We start from the raw sequence: 11,029 nt of genomic DNA, 5'->3' as shown, positions 1-11,029 counted from the left end.
GTCGACAGTGTTGTTGAGTTGTCGATAGTCATGAATTGAAAAACCAAGTGAAAAATAAGGTGCGCTATTAGTTCTCCGATTGAGAACAGTATGCAGTTACTACGTTGTCCGTGACAAGGGACGTTGATGCACTGCACGCTCCGCTTGGGGGTGTACATTATTTAATGATGTGCTCCCGTGTTCCTTTCATTTGCAACCAACTATCGCGTCTCTTTTCAGGTTTCTCCAGCATATTGTATCAATCATATCATCGGCTTTCGCGTCCGAAAAGCAGCTACTTCATGAAGAATTAACGTGTTCTCTCTACGAACGATCGGCCTTACCAATGAAATGATGTTGTCGGCCAATGGAGATACGGCAGCCACCACTTGTCACCCTGGAATCGAGCTTGATTGCATTGTCGGCACTTTCCATTCCATGCGGTACATAGCATTGGGTGTGATTGGCCGTGGGAAGGTACTTGGAATGTAGCTGGAACGGGAGTGGGGTGTTGCTGCACTGGCTTCCTTGACTGTGAGCGATGGCGGAGGGGTCACGTCTTGGGAACCTGCTAGCGAGGTGCGTATTCGTCTGTCCTTATCCACAGACGCCGGCTCATCCACAAAAAGAAGGGGCATATATGTCTAACGTGCGTTGTGGTGGCAATTCAACGTTTCGACGTGTGGCATAACATCATCTACGACCTACGCGACCCACATACCTCCGTTCCCATTCTCTACGGCTCACCAACCTCGCCACCCCGCCATGCCCAAAACTGCTACTAGACTATCGTCCCCACCCACAACGCGCCTTGCTTCTGTATCCTAGAATGCCCGGCTAAACGACAACTCGAAACCAAAGGTTCATATGCCTGCCTGGGACCGCAGCACGATCCATCCAAGCCGAACGAAATGCGTTCAGTTGGGGTACTAACTAGGTCTGAGATGTGTTGATGATGCTTCTGCCGCTACCAACAAACGCGCACCTCATGCACGCAAGAAACGGAAACGTACGAAGGATCCGGAAGCGAACAATCTGTCCGTCCACTCTGCTGGGGAGAACATACCGCTTCTTCGAGAGGACGAGGATAATGCAGTGCTGAAGGAACATCAAGAAGGGGAGATCGAGGAAGTCGTGGCGGTTGTGGAGCGACTTGTAGCAGACGCAGGATCAGGTGCGTTCAGTCAACAGAAAGATTGGTACTCGTGATTGATCTGCTAGCTAAAGGCGGTTGAAACCTGTTCTCGATAATGTCGTTCCCACTCATCAGAACGGCGGAGGTCTTGTGCGGAGAGAGCGGTGTGCCCACGAACTTGGCTGAGCACATTGGATACAGAAATCAGTCACCAGATCTTGCTTCTGCACCAAGTCCTAGAGATATCCAACCATGCGCACAAGCATGGTCTGGGTTGGCTTTGCTCTCTCGGCCTGTGCCTCTTAGAATAATTTTGGATCGCTTCTGGAGCAGGGGCACATGGGTAAGGACGCCTGGGGCCAATCACAACCATACCGCAGCGTATGTTCAAGAGAGGAAACCTTTCCTACACGGCTGCCAGAGCGTCCGTCTGATCTTCGGGCACTCTTTGGTATATGCGCAACGGAACCAACCCACAAGCAGTACTTCTTACACCTGGTGTCCTAGGTTCGCGATACACATGTAAAACCATTTGTTCCGTGTAGTGTATTTTATACACGAGTTTGGCGCCGAAACAAGCCATCCAATCAACAAGGCAGTGCGGGCACCTGGTTGAAATCGTTCGACCACATCGCCCTTGTTGTTATGGACTCTAGAGCCCGATCTTCTTCATTCAATCGGCGCAGGTGACTCCTTGATGCAATGTCTTTCTCGGGCTTGGCATCTCAACGAATTCTGATCCTCTTTGGTCGGATCTGGGGCAGCAATCGCCTGCACACTAGCAATTAATTCCTCTTAGACAATTGGCGACCCAAATCACGTATATATATACATCACTGGTTGCAATCGGGAATAGGCAACCCCCTTGCCTTGCTGCTTTGAGGGTGATTACAATGTTTTCCCTCCTCGCTGTCCTCGCTCTAGCTTGCACCCATGCTCTAGGTATCAGCCTGGGCTTGATTCTTCCCGGCAACAATGTCTGGCACTCTTTGACTTACACGTACGAAGGATTCAACCTCGTTCTGAGGAATCTTCTCATTCAGTTACAGTATCACCGTTCCTCCTGGCCCGAGCTCGGCCGTGACGTCTGGGCCTTGGTTCTTCTGGGCAGGGCTTCAACCAGAGGGCGGAGGAGTCGTCCAGCCTGTTCTGCAGTGGGGTGAAAGCCCGCCCAGCGGTGAGGTCAACCCCAACGCAGCTTTTCCCCATATTTACCAGGTACGTATTTGACCTGCCGTTTTGTTATCTGGCCTGACTTCTGGTGCCCTTTTCAGATGGTGCTGTGGACTGTACCCGCCGGGGATAAGAACAATGATCAGGCGCGTCATCCTGAGTTGGTATCTCTCTCGAAGGCTGACACTCTCAATAGAGCGCAATCAGCCAGGGCATTTGGGCGGACGAGGGAGCCAAGATAACCAGCACGGTCACCTTCTCCGGAGGAAAATGGACTCAGACGGCGAAAGTTGTGAGCGGTGGTGGATCTGGTAATTCTGTCAGCCAGACCATTACAGCCACACGTGCGTATTCGAAGCAACACAGTATATGTTTCGATCGTTAATGGATTTGAGCAGAATACTTCGACATGAACGGTGCCACTGATTCTCATGCGAACTTTTTCGTTATCGAGTCCGAGTTGGATGGGCAGCAGACCGGCGACTGGAACTTTGATGTCGTCTTTACCGATATCTCACTGACAGCCATGACAACCAATGGCGTCAGCGCGCTTTGCTCTGGTGCGACCTCTCACTCCGACGGTAACGGATTCATCACTATTTCGGGGTATTCACTTTCCTCTGACGGAAAGACCTGCAATTGGAACAAGATAACGCTGTCTCCTCCGTAATCTTGTTCAAAGAATAAATTTCTTGGATCATGTTAAGTAACAATAGCAGTAATGCTATGACTTGAATGCAATGCGGCCCATCTATGAAGAAGCCGATGTCATTTTCGTCGTCAGGCTTTTAGTGCAGCTGTCCGAGCCATCTGCCACAGCTTCTCCTTGTCCCCACTCTCCTCTACCAAACCACGGAAAAATCCACCATCCTTTTCTAACAGCCTCAAAGGGCTGTCAAATTCAACAAGTTTTCCTGCATCAAGGACCATAATCTTGTCGTAATCCGCGATTGTCTGCAAACGATGGGCAATGGTGATGAGAGTGGCATGTTCCAGTTCGGAGCGGATTGATGTTTGAATCGCATTGTCGGTTTCCGCATCTACAGACGCAGTGGCTTCATCGAGAATCAAAACTTTTGCGCCACGAACGATCGCTCTTGCTAATGCAATAATTTGTCTTTGGCCGACCGAGAAATTACTGCCACCACTGGTGACGGCAGAATCGAGCGTAATTGCATCTTCGGACCCTTCCGTTTGTAAACGGAATAAACCAGCAGCGCGCAAAGCGTCATTGAGGATATGATCGTCGTGCTGAGAGAAGGGATCCAAGTTTGAACGAAGAGTGCCTGACATCAAGGTTGGATCTTGGGGAATGATAGTCAAGTTTGAGCGTAAAGCATCCAGGTTGATATCATTTGTGGGCATGCCATCGTAGTATATGACTCCCGTCGTTGGGATCATGCGCAAAAGTGATAGAGTGAGAGAGCTCTTGCCACTGCCCGTCCGGCCGACAATGCCCACCCTTTCCCCTGACTTGATCTCAAAATTGAGATTATCTAGAACGATTGGGCCATCTTTGGAATACCTGTCGTCTAATGAGTGGACCGCACATGGAAGGGCGACCCAACTCACCGTGCACACAGATTTTCCGCCCTGATGGAGCCTGACGCGGGCCAGTACGCGGGCGGTTTGCCCTTCTCAGTAGGGACAGGTTCCTGCTCAATGACCACGTAGTCGAGAATTCGTTCAAGACTGCAACGTCATCAGAGAGATTCCTCAGAGCAAATACACCTCACCTGTTGCCTGCGATCTCAAATTCGTTCAATACTCGGACCCACCACAGAATCATTCCGGCTAGCCCCACCGCCATATTTAACTTTGCCCATCATAAATATCATCGAGGAAACACCAACAAAGTGACCACTTACGCTGAACTGCACAACAGGTCACTAAGGACAAGTCGCACATGTGAAAACTCGCTTACGCCTATGTTACTTGCGCCAACATACGCCTGCTTGTACACCAAGTATGAAGCCAACCCGGCGGCGAACAGCCCACCCAACACGTCGATACGCACGGAAATCCAACGGTTGAGATTATAGAATGTGCGAGCTGGCCTAGAATATATATCGATTCTTCTAACGATCTCCGCTTGGAAGGAGTCTTCCGCGCCATACGCGCGAATAGAGACTACAAAAATCTATGAGCATTTTGGGAAGTGAACAATCACCTAGATACGCACTCAAACCGGCAACAGCAGCCGCAAAATGGTTATACAAGGGAGATCGTCGATTTGACATTTCACGCTAGTAACGGTCAGACGCACATTCACTGCTTGATACCACACACACGGACCTTGACCGAAAGCTGGGCAGCAATATAGACCTGCCCAAGCCAACCTCCCAGTGCAGCAACAGCGATTCCGGGGATTGCAAAGATAGGCGAGAAATAAATTACAGCACCAAACTTCGCAACTAGTGCCCACGTGAGCTCGATAAGATCCCCGAACATTCCAGGCAGAGGACCATCAATTTGGCGCATATCTTGGGTGAAACGTGAGATAATGCGTCCTACGGGTGTGCTATCCAGCCAACGCAGAGTGGAGCCAAGCACAGTATCACGAAGCTGATGGTGTATCATTCTTGCTGCACGGATAGCGCCGAAGGTGAATCCAAGGTAGGTGAAACCGTAGATGATCATGAAAGCCACTACAATTGCGCTATACACGCCGATGTAGCTACGGAGAGAAGTTGATTAATCGCCGAAATTTGGCAATGTATGAGACTTACTACGGCACATCCACAGTATTTTCATTATGTTCATAAGCAGCCGCCCAGACACCAAGCCACCAAGTGGAACTGCGGGAATGGTCATTTCACAGTGTCGCGGAGAATGTATCGGAGGTACGAACATCGTTTGAGCGACTTCGACAATAAAGAAGCCGAGAAGAACCAATACCCAAAAGCCTCTCGAGCCGAATGCGGACAGAAACATTCCCACTGTGAGGAGCTTTCAGCTGATGACATAGACATTTCTGAAATAACATACAGGCTTTCCAACTCAAATGGCCCTCAGCCATCTCTTCCGCCAGCACAAGCTTGCCATCTGCTTTCTTAGTCTCCTTTGGCGGCCCTTCTATCGCTTCTTCTTCTGCAGCTTTCTCTAAAGCTTGGTTGCCTTCTTTCATTTCTTCGCGTAGATGGGCGTCGTGGGAGAGCGCCTGCGCTATGCTTCCTTGACTGATAACATTGCCGTTGCTATCGAGTGAAATGATATTTCCTGCAATAGGGGCCGCTATCGCCACGTTGTGGGTCTATGCACTCATGAGACCAGAAGCAATAAATCGCAGACAATCGTTCCTTACGACCAGCAGAATAGTACGACCCTTCACCAGATCACCCTTGAAGCATTTGTCAATGATCCATTTCGAAGTATGGACATCCAAAGCAGACAAGACGTCATCCAGCAGCAGGAGCTGAGCGTGCGAGTAGATGGCACGGGCCAGCGTGACGCGGGCCTTTTGGCCACCAGAGAGAGTGAGACCCTTTTCGCCAACCTCGGTTTGGTCTCCAGCGTCGAAGAGCGTGAGGTCGCGTTCCAGAGCACATTGCTGAATGACTACAGGCGGGTCAGAATCAGATCGACGGCGTGGGATGATAAGCGAGACGAACCCTTGTTATACCGGTCTTCGTCAAAGGGCTCACCAAAGACAATATTTTCCTGGAATATGTTAGATACAATTTCAGTTACATACAGAATCCAGGATTCACCCTGATAGTCTCATTCTGTAGCCAAGATTCTTGTGCAGCATACGCTACCCTCTTATCCCGGGGCAAGTTGAACCATGAGTCAGGTCCAGACGGCTGGAAGTGCATCTCTCCCAACAAAGCCATCAGAATAGATGTCTTCCCTGACCCTGTCGGTCCCACAATCAAATTGACTGTATTGGGCTTGAAGATCAAATCTTCTAAGTGCAAACGAAAATTGCGTCGTCCTGGAGTAGGCGTGCCTTGTTTCACGTCGTTCCAGGTGAAAGTGGCGTTGTGGAAGCCTACGACTTCGGCGTCTGACGGCCCAGCGGTGATAGCAAGCGCTGCAACGTTCGAAGGTGTGTAGCGATCCAGCAACTCAGTCTACTACGAGGTAAGGCAAGATATCTTCAGGAATACACTTGAGAACTCGCCTTATGCATGAATTCGTTTACGCGATCCAGCGAGACACGAGCAGCAATGATCACTGGGATCTCCCAGAAACAGATGTGCAATTGCGTCCGCATCGAGTCGAAAACCACCATGCTGGAGAAGACTCTGGATGCCGTGAGGGGTTGCCTCATTACCAAAGACTGTATCTACCAGTAAGCAACACGTTTGAAAATGAGAGAATCATACGCACGTAGAAAGCGAAGGTGATGATCATGGTGACGAGAGGGATACCAAAACTAGCCAAATTCAGCAAAAGCGCTTTTTGACAGAAGGCTGCTTACTTGAGATTCAAGTTCGCCAGATGCATGATCTGCCTCTGCTTCACATACTTGAGCTCTTCGTCCCGCTTCTCCGCGATCTGTTCCTTCACCCGGCTCTCCCAGCCAAACATCTTCACCATCCTAAGAACGTTCATGGCTATTCTGATGTCAGCATTCACTCCAACATGCACGACACTGTGCGACGTACTCTCAGTAATAGCCTGCACCCTCGAGTCCGTCTTCTTCATGCGTTCTGTCTGAATTACCTGCACCCATTGGGCCACTTTGCTAGGTAGCGGGATGCAGGCGATCATGACCGCCATCCCTATGACGGCTGCCCAGCCAAGGATGGCATACAGGAACCAGATCGCGATGAGCAGTTGTAGAGGAGCTTGAAGAATAACGAAGAGGAAGTCACGACCCTCGACAAGCTAGATTGCTATCAGCCTCCCCTCGGTATGACCGGGTACACCAGACTCACGTTTCCCAGATCAGTCCCAATCAGGTTGTTGATCTTGCCCACTAAATGCGAGCTCTTCTCCTTATCTTCGTCTTTCGTTTGCTCGGCCTGCGCTTGCGTGCCTTTCTTCTTTCGCTTATCCTTGGGTGGTGGTGACCCACCAGCGGTGCTTTCCGTCTGTTCCGTCCCCACAGCTGTCTCGCTCTCCGCAGTAGTGAAGTTTTCCGTCCCTACCCTCGTGCCGTCTCCGTCCACACTCTCGACCTGTTCGATGATTTGTGGGTCAGGAGTGCGCGTCCCTGAAGCAGCGGCGGAGGGAGAGGAGGGAGGTGCGTCATCTTTCAATCGGATCTTGAGTGAGTGCTGGAAGATGAGCTGGGTGAGGATGCTTTCGCATTGGACGACCATGCGGGTCTGGTGTTGCATGAGAACAAAGAAAATGACGAGCATACGCGAAAGGCATACAGTTATGAAGATATACATATGGAGGCACAACGAACCGATGATCGGATCAATCGCAAGCAGTGAAACCCATACCCTAGCTTTATATCAGTATCATAGATTGTGTTGTTCAAAACACAGGGCTCACCAAGGCCTCACGTCCGTCACATACTCCGGATCCTCCAAATATGTCAAAAGCCTATTGACCCCAATTGGTCCCAAGAAGCCCGCGAACACTCTTATGCTCATGAGTGTCGCCATACGGACATAGTCCCATCGCCAGACTTCCATCATGCCCCAGAACAAGTACCTGTCCTTGAGTCCTCGTGCGCGACGTCTTAGGGGCTCGAGCCGGTCAAAGGACCGCGCAGCGAGGTGCGTCGCCCAGTCGTAGTCCGCCAGCGGGGGTAGCTGTTCGTAAGGCAGCTTGGGCTGGCTGTAGGCTTTGAAGATTACAGGGTCGAGGAAAACCCAGAAAGCGAAGAGCAAGGGTGGGGCTGTCTGCTCTTGGTTGACGTTGAGGGCTGGGTTGAGCGGGTCGACAGGGTGGTACAAGCGGGGTGTGAGCAGTGGAAGGAGCACGCCGACTAACGTGAGGAGGGAGCCCCTTGTCCAGAGCAGCCAGGATATGTCGCCATCCGCAGGTACACCGGTGAAAGTAGTAAGGGGAAGGAGATTGCGCCAGCCAAAAACGCAAAACACAACAAAAAGGAGGAGGGTAGTGTGAGTCCTGCAAGCCTTGCGGCTCACAGGTCCAAGAGTGATAGCGAGGATAGAAAGGATGGTAGCATATGTCTGCGTTAGGCATTAGTGCAGCATTGGGAACACGGATAGGAAATATATGCGCACGTATGCAACTCCAAGACCAATCTCTGCCCACCCGTCATAGGACATCCTCAACCTCGAATCTCCATCCTCGGGTCGGCCCACCAGTACGACCGCTGCAATCGTCAACCCCATGAGCGCCGCACACCCGACCAGCCTGAGCAGCATGAACGTGTAGATCACCGGCCCGCCTCGGGCGTGTACATGCTCTTCCACCCATGCACGGAAGGTCGTCGGTCGACCAACGTCGGACGCGAGCTTAGGCTCGTACACCGTTGAGTACGCCCACCATTTCTCCAGACGAGTTTTGATGGTCGGGACATGTGCGAGCGCAGTGAGGAGCAGGACGAGGAGCGAAGCAGCAGCAACATAAGCTGGCAGAAGACGCAAGTGTTCCCTGATGTTCGGGGCCTTGTCCCCGTCGAGCTCGGCGATGTATGGTGCTACGGTACCGAAGGAGGAGAGGGCGCGTTCGAGTGCACCCCAGGGGTCTGTGAAGAGAGATTGGCGCATCCTTGTCAACCAGCGAAGGTGTGGTGCAGCTGAGGGTGAGGTGTAGCAGAGCTGGAAGGCAGGAGGAGTCACCATTGACTACGGGTGGTCGCTCAGAAGACAGAATGACATCTACCTGTCGATGGTCGGTGTGTACGTCGTGGATGGAGCGGAACACGTCCGGTTACAGAACGTCGCGCCTGATCCCTATCGACTGGTATCTCTCGTCACCTTCCACTGACTCGAATTGACTCATTTTCTGTCAACATTTCTATCGCAAAGTTCTTTTATTGATTAGAGTTTGTCTTGGCAGGCCATAAGATGCCCAGCGTTACATGCGGTCTACAGATGGAATTTGTGATGCTTCTCGTGTCATCGCGTGGGTCTTATCGAGGCCGGCATGGGATTAATGTCGGTCCCCGGCTCTTATTCAGTTCAGCCTGTGCTGCCATGTGAAGAAGAGACAATGTTCACGTAATTAGCAGTCACAACTCAGCATCCTATGTTACAACAACAGTCCAGTATTGCATTCTAGAAGAGATTGAAACTAGTCCTTGATATACCAGAGTCCCTCCCTTGCAAATTTGAAAAAGAAGCGCAAGTCGAATCAAGTCCATCAAAAAACGGCACCACAATTCAGGGAGGCAACAACGTCACATTCGTCCATTTGCATGTTCGCCCATCGCTCGATACCGAGTAGCCCGCTAGCGTCGCATTCCCATTTCCATCAGAGAACGTCTTCTGCGAGCCACATAACGCAGACACTCCCGTCGAGGTCTGGGCGGTGATGCTCACGTTCGTGAACTGCACCGGGAACGACCAAGCGGAAATATTGTCGCCGTATAGTCTAGAAACGAATGAGCAAAATATCTCATGCAGTTCAAAGCCACATACTCGGATTCCAAGATGAAGAAGTTCGCCGTAAACGCCGCATTCCCCGCAGAGCAGAAAAAGCCTGTTCTGCTCAGTTTGGGTCCCAACGAAAAGGGAAATACGCACTGCTCGCCTGCACCGTCTGGCTCACACTTGCCCCTTTCGCTCTGCCAGCCACCACTGTACTGGTCTGTCTCCACTGTCCATTTGTGAAAGAGATCGTATTGGCGATCTGGTCACCTTGCGCAACCCAGATCCCGCACGACACAGCTGATTGGTTATCGTTATGGTTCACCGACGGCACCGTCCATTGCTTCAGGGAGATACCAAATGAGAATATCATCAATCACCGCAATGGAAGGGAACGCACTACTAGCTGCCAAGCCTCCGCAAACCCCGGATTGTCATTCATCGCACAATTTGAGTACTCACTCCACTCCAACACAGGCTGTATGACACCCAGGGCTCCACACTGGAGCCCGGGCTGCAGACCGGCCCAGAAGAACCAAGGTCCGGTTGTCACGGTTGCTGGGGGAGGGGGAGGGGGAGGGGGAGGGGGAGGGACGGTTACCCTGTCTTGTTCGTCAGCAAGCCCAGAATGATTAGATGGAGATGAAAGTACGTGAACTGCACTAAAACCCAATTATTGTTCTTCGTCGCAGTAGGGTCGAGAATAACGCCCCAAGCGATGGCGCTGGCTAGTCGGATAATCGAAAGAAAAACCAAGACCGAGAGCATGGAAGCGATTAGAAGGTAGGACTTGAAGTCGATGTCCTAGTTGGGTATCGAGCCTTGAGCACACGAGACACAGCGGACTTGCCAAGTTGACCTTAGCAGTCTGTCCCAGTAAGCAGCTCAGAGGATGATGGACCACAACAGAGGATGATAATGACCAGACGTGCCTCGAAAAGAGGCTAATACTTCGGAATCATGGGTGGTGTGACCATCTCCGGTTTGCGGGCAATTGTTCCGCCCGCAAAGGCTTGGATAAGGGACGGCCGAGATGAAGGAAGGTGACACGTGCGCTGAGCGACAATAATAAATGGGATAATAATAACTTTGATTCAGACAATGAAGGTGAAGTACGAGATTGAGCTTTAGAAAGAATTCAGCTGGAGGTCGGTGATGGACGTCACTGGAAAAGAGGCCATCCACCAGACGCCCCCTGTCCTGTCCCTCAGTTCGGCGCAATGGTCCGGAGCTCCTTCCACATTCAGAGCAATTGTCTATCCACATTCCACCGCCATCC

At 51.3% G+C, this 11,029-nt stretch overlaps 4 protein-coding genes across 4 annotated transcripts; 2 read left to right on the top strand and 2 right to left on the bottom strand.

Annotated features, from left to right (window-relative positions):
- Positions 1–520: 520 nt before the first annotated feature.
- On the top strand, positions 521–1,188 carry DACRYDRAFT_110486 (uncharacterized protein; the record flags this gene model as incomplete). Its single annotated transcript, XM_040769059.1, has 2 exons — positions 521–558; positions 924–1,188. 2 exons carry the CDS (start codon positions 521–523, stop codon positions 1,186–1,188), a joined length of 303 nt encoding a protein of 100 aa, XP_040625473.1.
- An 819-nt stretch (positions 1,189–2,007) lies between these two features.
- Positions 2,008–2,957, top strand: DACRYDRAFT_110485 (uncharacterized protein; the record flags this gene model as incomplete). The annotated part of the gene is made up of 5 exons (XM_040769058.1): positions 2,008–2,114; positions 2,164–2,332; positions 2,389–2,451; positions 2,484–2,631; positions 2,686–2,957. The coding sequence occupies 5 exons, from the start codon at positions 2,008–2,010 to the stop codon at positions 2,955–2,957; spliced, it is 759 nt and encodes a 252-aa protein (XP_040625472.1).
- A 110-nt stretch (positions 2,958–3,067) lies between these two features.
- On the bottom strand, positions 3,068–8,928 carry DACRYDRAFT_110484 (P-loop containing nucleoside triphosphate hydrolase protein; the record flags this gene model as incomplete). Its single annotated transcript, XM_040769057.1, has 21 exons — positions 3,068–3,812; positions 3,860–3,979; positions 4,024–4,103; positions 4,156–4,161; positions 4,212–4,417; positions 4,470–4,533; positions 4,583–4,964; positions 5,017–5,085; positions 5,139–5,226; positions 5,276–5,540; positions 5,592–5,845; positions 5,899–5,947; positions 5,998–6,360; positions 6,399–6,569; positions 6,620–6,665; positions 6,711–6,846; positions 6,898–7,120; positions 7,171–7,563; positions 7,615–7,687; positions 7,739–8,385; positions 8,440–8,928. 21 exons carry the CDS (start codon positions 8,926–8,928, stop codon positions 3,068–3,070), a joined length of 4,869 nt encoding a protein of 1,622 aa, XP_040625471.1.
- A 488-nt stretch (positions 8,929–9,416) lies between these two features.
- Positions 9,417–10,902, bottom strand: DACRYDRAFT_24199 (uncharacterized protein). The gene is made up of 4 exons (XM_040773593.1): positions 10,151–10,902; positions 9,907–10,093; positions 9,802–9,862; positions 9,417–9,754 (listed from the first exon to the last, which is right to left on the bottom strand). Exons 1-4 carry the CDS (start codon positions 10,190–10,192, stop codon positions 9,544–9,546), a joined length of 501 nt encoding a protein of 166 aa, XP_040625470.1. The 5' UTR covers positions 10,193–10,902; the 3' UTR covers positions 9,417–9,543.
- Between the last annotated feature and the right edge of the window lie 127 nt (positions 10,903–11,029).

Source organism: Dacryopinax primogenitus, assembly GCF_000292625.1.
Source record: "Dacryopinax primogenitus strain DJM-731 SS1 chromosome Unknown DACRYscaffold_18, whole genome shotgun sequence".
Classification (NCBI taxonomy): Eukaryota; Fungi; Basidiomycota; class Dacrymycetes; order Dacrymycetales; family Dacrymycetaceae; genus Dacryopinax; species Dacryopinax primogenitus.
This window is presented reverse-complemented; position numbering and strand designations above follow the sequence as displayed.